This window comes from Pelobates fuscus, chromosome 7 (genome assembly GCF_036172605.1).
Source record: "Pelobates fuscus isolate aPelFus1 chromosome 7, aPelFus1.pri, whole genome shotgun sequence".
In the NCBI taxonomy this organism is placed as follows: domain Eukaryota; kingdom Metazoa; phylum Chordata; class Amphibia; order Anura; family Pelobatidae; genus Pelobates; species Pelobates fuscus.
Genome location: NC_086323.1, coordinates 145,361,404 through 145,368,779, shown reverse-complemented (window position 1 = coordinate 145,368,779; position 7,376 = coordinate 145,361,404). Strand labels below are relative to the sequence as shown.

Below are 7,376 nucleotides of genomic sequence, written 5' to 3'. Positions count from 1 at the left end.
GGATAAGAGACAATTGAGGAAGGTAGTGCAAACGGGGGAATTGGAACCACAAAATGGTCTGCAATCCTCAAAGACGGGGGCGGGATAATGCGTCTTTGCCTGTGTAGCCATAAACCCTTGTACCGGCGCTGGGTGGAGTTAAACCTCCAGCAGCTGAAGGGTTAATCTCCAGCCAGATCCCTGGCACCATAACAACTTCAAATCACTGGAGGGGTAATGGTGCTTGCAGTAACCCTTTACTAGCCCCCATCTTAATAGCACTGTATGTGTGTAGGCACATTATATAAATATAATTAGCAGTGAGGGGACATTAAAGGGACTCTCCAGTGTCAGGAAAAATAACTGATTTTTCCCACCGCCCATCCCATGTCGCTGAAGGGGTTAAAACTTGGCGCTGGGTCAGGGTTCGCCCACGCTCCTCCCCTGCCGACGTCATCTGGCGGGGGAGACCTAATGTGCATGCGCGGCCTCCCCATGGACCTTTCCTATGGGGATTTAGGTGCCGCGGGAGGTCACACAGCATGAGGACATCCAGCGTCATTATAACTCACTTTTCATGCGCTATAAACCAGGAAGTGTCCCCTAGTGGCTGTCTCGTAGACAGCCACTAGAGGTGGAGTTAACCCTGCAAGGTAAATATTACAGTTTATGAAAACTGCAATAATTACAGTTGCAGGGTTAAGAGTAGTGGGAGTTGGCACCCAGACCACTCCAATGGGCAGAAGTGGTCTGGGTGCCCGGCGTGTCCCTTTAACCCCTTAAGGACACATGACATGTGTGACATGTCATGATTCCCGTTTATTCCAGAAGTTTGGTCCTTAAGGGGTTAATCACACACATATTGCTCACTCTCCCTCCCTCTCAGCCGGCTGTCACCGTGTGCCGGCTCTGACTGCGAGCTTTCATTACAAAAAAGAAGAAAAAGCCGTTAGCCCCGCCCCTTCCCCGTGCGTGCTCGCCCACGAGACGCTCCACGAAAAGAAACCAGTAGTCTGCCCCCCCACCTCTCCTTCTCCTATGTGCGCGCACCCTCTGACGTCACGAGCGCCATATTGGACGGCGGCCGGAGCTCCTCGTCCCCTAAGGTGTTTCCGTGTCGGTCGCTGGTCGGGCTGATAACGTCGCAGTGCCGGAGGGGCGGTTATTGTGTTCCCGGACGAGTGAAGAGAAGGCGGCTCGGTGGGAGCGGGGCCGGCTGTGAGCGCTGTGTGTCCAGGAGCCAGCCGGTGTGAGGATCGGTTCCACTCTCAGCCACCATGGATGTCGACCGGCTGCAGGAAGCGCTGAAAGGTCATTACCGCCGCCAGGCTCCCGGGGCTCATACAGGGAGGTAGGGAGGGAGGGGATAGACAGTGACACAGGGTGGGACACCCCTCTACACTTATTGGGGTAACTTGGGTGATGGGGTACAGGTGCCCATAATGTCCTGCTCCCCCCCTGCCATGTGAGTTACCCTCCTCCTCTATTGACATGTGATGCAACTGCATCCTGTACCCCACCACCTCTACACTGCACACTGTGCGTCCCCTTCCCCGATTCTCTCGCCTCGCACTGTGCGTCCCCTTCCCCGATTCCCTCGCCGCGCACTGTGCGTCCCCTTCCCCGATTCCCTCGCTGCGCACTGTGCGTCCCCTTCCCCGATTCACTCGCCGCGCACTGTGCGTCCCCTTCCCCGATTCCCTCGCCGCGCACTGTGCGTCCCCTTCCCCGATTCACTCGCCGCGCACTGTGCGTCCCCTTCCCCGATTCCCTCGCCGCGCACTGTGCGTCCCCTTCCCCGATTCCCTCGCCGCGCACTGTGCGTCCCCTTCCCCGATTCCCTCGCCGCGCACTGTGCGTCCTCTTCCCCGATTCCCTCGCTGCGCACTGTGCGTCCCCTTCCCCGATTCCCTCGCCGCGCACTGTGCGTCCCCTTCCCCGATTCCCTCGCCGCGCACTGTGCGTCCCCTTCCCCGATTCCCTCGCCGCGCACTGTGCGTCCCCTTCCCCGATTCCCTCGCCGCGCACTGTGCGTCCCCTTCCCAGATTCCCTCGCCGCGCACTGTGCGTCCCCCTTCCCAGATTCCCTCGCCGCGCACTGTGCGTCCCCCTTCCCAGATTCCCTCGCCGCGCACTGTGCGTCCCCCTTCCCAGATTCCCTCGCCGCGCACTGTGCGTCCCCCTTCCCAGATTCCCTCGCCGCGCACTGTGTGTCCCCCTTCCCAGATTCCCTCGCCGCGCACTGTGCGTCCCCCTTCCCAGATTCCCTCGCCGCGCACTGTGCGTCCCCCTTCCCAGATTCCCTCGCCGCGCACTGTGCGTCCCCCTTCCCAGATTCCCTCGCCGCGCACTGTGCGTCCCCCTTCCCAGATTCCCTCGCCGCGCACTGTGCGTCCCCCTTCCCAGATTCCCTCGCCGCGCACTGTGCGTCCCCCTTCCCAGATTCCCTCGCCGCGCACTGTGCGTCCCCCTTCCCAGATTCCCTCGCCGCGCACTGTGCGTCCCCCTTCCCAGATTCCCTCGCCGCGCACTGTGCGTCGCCCTTCCCCGGCACACCGCGCGTCCCCGCTCCTCTACTGGCACAGCACAAAACAGGTTTTTTTCACATTTTTGCAAAAAAAATTAGTAAAACTGGGCTATTTAGGTCACGTAGTCCCAAAGAGACTGATTGGAACAGTGTTTTCCTAGGATAAAGCATTGGATTAGATCAGGTTAAAGGACCACTATAGTGCCAGGAAAACACTCATTTTCCTGGCACTATAGTGCCCTGAGCGTGCCCCCACGGCACTTTAGTGCCTTGAGGGTGCCCCCACCCTCAGGGACCCCCTCCCGCTGGGCTCTGTAGAGAGGAAAGGGGTTAAAACTTACCTTTCTCCAGCGCTGGGTGGGGAGCTCTTCTCCTCCGATCCTCCTCTCCTCCCATTCGGCTGAATGCGCACGCGCGGCAAGAGCTGCGTGCGCATTCAGCCGGTCTCATAGGAAAGCATTATCAATGCTTTCCTATGGACGCTTGCGTGCTCTCACTGTGATTTTCACAGTGAGAATCACGCAAGCGCCTCTAGCGGCTGTCAGTGAGACAGCCATAGAGGATTTGAGGGCTGGGTTAACCCATTTATAAACATAGCAGTTTCTCTGAAACTGCTATGTTTATAAAAAAAAATGGGTTAACCTTAGCTGGACCTGGCATCCAGACCACTTCATTAAGCTGAAGTGGTCTGGGTGCCTAGAGTGGTCCTTTAATCTCAGCAAAGGTCCAGCACTTATAGCATTAAAGGGACACTATAGTCACCAGAACAACTACAGCTTATTGAATTGGTTCTGGTGAGTAGAATCATTACCTTCAGGCTTTTTGCTGCAAACACTGTCTTTTCAGAGAAAAGAGATCCTTCCTGGGTCATGGCTGACTAAAATGCATCCAAACATTCAGTGTCTCCTCCCTCTGCATGCAGACACTGAACTTTCCTCATAGAGATTCATTGATTCAATTCATCTCTATAAGGAGATGCTGATTGGCCAGGGCTGTGTTTGAATCATGCTGGCTCAATCCCTGATCTGCCTTTTTGTCAGTCTCAGCCAATCCTATGGGGAAGCATTGTGATTGGATCAGGCTACCACTTCTGCTGATGTCAGCAGACTGCTTGTTTTTTTTTTTTTTTTAGGCAAACAGCATGCAGAGTTACAGCTTCTAGCTTGAGTGCAGTAAGATTTTGCTATATTTATGGATCCATGAGGGGCCCAGGGGGGCTAGATGGTGGTGTTAACATTTTAGGGTCAGGAATACATGTTTGTGTTCCTGACCCTATAGTGATCCTTTAAGAGCACATGTTTGTATTCCAAACACTATAGTGTTCCTTTAACACTTGATCATTATCAGTGTCAATTTTGTTCAGTGTAGATGTCAGTGATTGGCTCAAAGATCTGAGGTAATCCTTCCCCAGCTCTTTCAGTCAATCACATCCAAAACTTTGCTTTGGTAAAATTCATGCACCAATTCCACATTAACAATTTAGCTTAGGTGGATAGTTCGCTGGCGCCAGCAAGACAATTGGTTTATATAAGACTGTACTCAAAAAGCTTGATATTAAATTGATAGACGGCAGTGGGGAGCTTTCATCAGGACAACCTTCATAGGATGCCCCTTTAAGTAACTTCCCTGTTTTTGCTGTCATGGTGGTAACTCCATCTTCTTTCAGATTTGCAGTGATATACATTTAAAGTAGCTGGCATCCCATCACTGAAAACTCACTTATGTGCTCTGGACATGCTGAAACTTGTCCCTATCACATTATAAAGTACAATACTATAATTATTGGCATTTACATAGCACCAACTTATTATGATATGTTGCGGAATACATCTTGCGTTATCTGTATTGGAGTTATAAGGAAGTTTACAATTCGTTTGAGCTCTACTTAAAACCATTTTTTGTTAACCACTAAAACTTTTAAAGATAAATTGCTGTATGTACCCTAGACTATATTAGTTTGCATAGGTGCTAGATGGCATGCATGATTAGTTTGGTAAATTGTATTTCTTTGCCAGGTGACAGTCTTATCTACAGGATATACAAGGGTAGTTTTATAGCTAACCTTCTTTAAAGGGATCATATAGTGCCAGGAAACAAAGCAGTTTTCCTGGCTTTATATGGTTATTAGGTTCCCCCCTCCTGCACCCCTTCAGCCACTTACCTGAATCCAGCGCTGATATCCCTTGTCGCTCTGTCCTGCTCCGCCCACACTCTTCCCCCGCTGACGTCAGCCGGCGGGGGAGACCGCATGCGCATCAGTGGCCGCGTGCTCATTAGATCTCCCCATAGGAAAGCATTACTCAATGCTTTCCTATGGGGAAAATCTGACGCTGGAGGTCCGTGAGGACGTCCAGCATCAGATAACGGACCAAAAGTCCGTTTGGATTCTGGAATCCCTCTAGTGACTGTCTGTTAGAGAGCCACAGAGGGCAGACTTAGAGCTGCAATGTAAACATTAAGTCAATATAAAACATATTGACCCTTCCATTGTCTGCGCATAGAATGGGTAGGAGGATAGACTCTATAGAAAGGTGAGTTGAATGAAAAATTTATACTTGGCAACACTTTGTCAAGATTGAAAAGTGTTGGAAATAAACATAGGATACTCCTCCCCCATTTGAAAGGTTACTCTAAGCACGATGACCACTTCAATTATTTGAAGTGGTCATGGTGCGTGGAACCTATAGGTCCAACTTTTCACTATCTAAAGCTGCACATATAGTTTAGCATCTCTGCTACCACCTCCGGCTGTGACATTGGCCAGCATGAACAAGAGTTCTAGGCTGACTAATGTATATTTGGTTCAAATTTGTCAGTTATGACACACACTCCTATGCCCCACCCAAGGAAGATTGTGTTGCAGGGAGAACTTGGCCTGGGCAATGGAATGGAGGCAACTTCTTTTTATTTATTTATTTGTAAAAGGGGATTATAGGAGGAGTTACTCTGATCAAATCTACTTGCTGTGTAGTTTTTATACCTGGCATAGAGAAGCATTGCGACACAATGCACATGAACGTCAGTAGTCATTGTCTGACATTTTGTGTTCTAGAGCAGTATTATTCGATGAGAAGCACTTGCTTCTGTTATGAACTACAATTCAAAGCCAGTGAGACAGGAAACCCTCCCGGCTGCTTGATAGTCAGGAAATGTTACTAAAGGGTATTTACAAAAGTGCCAACTCACTTGAAATTGGCACAGGTGTACAATAAGCATGTAGTTTCAGTCAGCTAGGTGAAATGATTAAAGTGTTTGGAATGTAGCTTTAAACATTACAGGAACAGTAAAAGCATCCAGACCACTTCATCTAAATGAAGTGGCCCGGATGCAATGCCCTAGCTGTTTTAATGCAGAATGTAAACCATGTTTTCATTGCAGGGTTAAACATGCCTCTGACTTTTTTCTTAATTAAATACTTCTCTTAGAGAGTATTTGGTTAGCACAGTGTGGAGATTTGACACTGTATTTTGGATCCCTTTAGTAAAGGCTGTAAAAGCACCTTCTTGGTTGTGATTGGGGACCATTGTACACCATAATTTCCTACTCCGCTTCTTTCTCTCCCTCTCTTGGCTATTGCTTCAGCTTTAATTCTCGTGGCAATCTTATTTCTTCTTTTACACCAGTAATTAAGTGTTACACACTGGTATTCGTAACATCGGAGCTCCATGGTAGAGGTCCGCTAACCACCAAAAGGCAACGAAAAGTGAAGTCACAGGCTGCACAGCGTAGGGTGAATACTCTACTCTGATTTATAATGTGATCAAGGACAAAACAGAGATGACGTTTCTGCTGTTGACATCAATCCCAGGAAAGCGAGTTTTTCCTGGCACTATAGTAACCCTATAACATCTGTTTGAAAAATATCTGTCCACCTATGGCAGCTCTATCCTTTGTGAACTATGGTTTAACCCCTTAAAGACCAAACTTCTGGAATAAAAGCGAATCATGATATGTCACACATGTCATGTGTCCTTAAGGGGTTAAAAAGTACTTGCCGAACCCTGTGATTGACCTGGTTAGTATTCATATATCCACTGTTAAGGTTTTAAATTTGTTGACCATGTAACTGATACATAATTTGACATAGTGACTGTTCATAATATAGGGAATCTACGTTTCTGCACCCTCATGCTCACAGATAAACAGTTAAACAGTTTCCCATAGGGAAAGCATTGAATTTGCTAAAATCGGTGCGGGGCCAAATGCCGTTTTGGCCAATCGGGACTTCCTCATAGAGTTGCATTGGATCGGTGCATTACTATGAGGAAAATTCAGCGTCTCCATGCAGAGCGTGGGGACGCTGAACGTCAGGGCTGCTTTTTCAGAAGCACTGACCCAGGAAGCACCTCCAGTGGCTACTTGGCGGTGTCCCCAGCGGCAATGTAAGCACTGCCTTTTCTCTGAAAAGGCAGTGTTTGCATGAAAAAAGCTTGAAGGGAACTTACACTCACCAGAACAACTACATTAACCTGTAGTTCTTCTGGTGACTATAGTGTTCCTTTAAGGGGTTAAACAGTTCTCGAACGGCTTAACCCTAAAGTTGCCTCTAGCGCCGATCTCATCCATCCCAGACAGTATTCGGTTTCTGAAATTTCAATTTCAGAAAGTGCATAGTGCTGCTGATTGTCTGAGGTGGTCAGCTGATGCGCTCAGTCAAATAGTGACTCCCCATTCACAAAACTGGCTTGAAAATAAACTTTTTCAATCCAGTTTAGTGAATGGGGAGTCAGTGATTGTTGTTATGGGGCCTAAACTGTCTCTTTAATGAAGCAGTTTTAGTGTATAGATCATTTCCTGCAGTCACTCAACTCTCTGCCATTTAGGAATTGTTTCTTTCAATGCAGCCCTAGCCACACTTCCCCAGGCTGTG

The 7,376-nt window shown here is 49.0% G+C and overlaps 1 protein-coding gene across 1 annotated transcript in view; it reads left to right on the top strand.

Annotated features, from left to right (window-relative positions):
• Positions 1–1,030: 1,030 nt before the first annotated feature.
• The window catches only part of PPP4R2 (protein phosphatase 4 regulatory subunit 2), a 30,580-nt gene continuing 24,234 nt past the window's right edge, over positions 1,031–7,376 (top strand). The window contains exon 1 of the mRNA XM_063426756.1: positions 1,031–1,290. Coding sequence (XP_063282826.1) covers positions 1,257–1,290 — 34 coding nt within the window. The 5' untranslated portion in view covers positions 1,031–1,256. The remainder of the gene's footprint in view (positions 1,291–7,376) is intronic.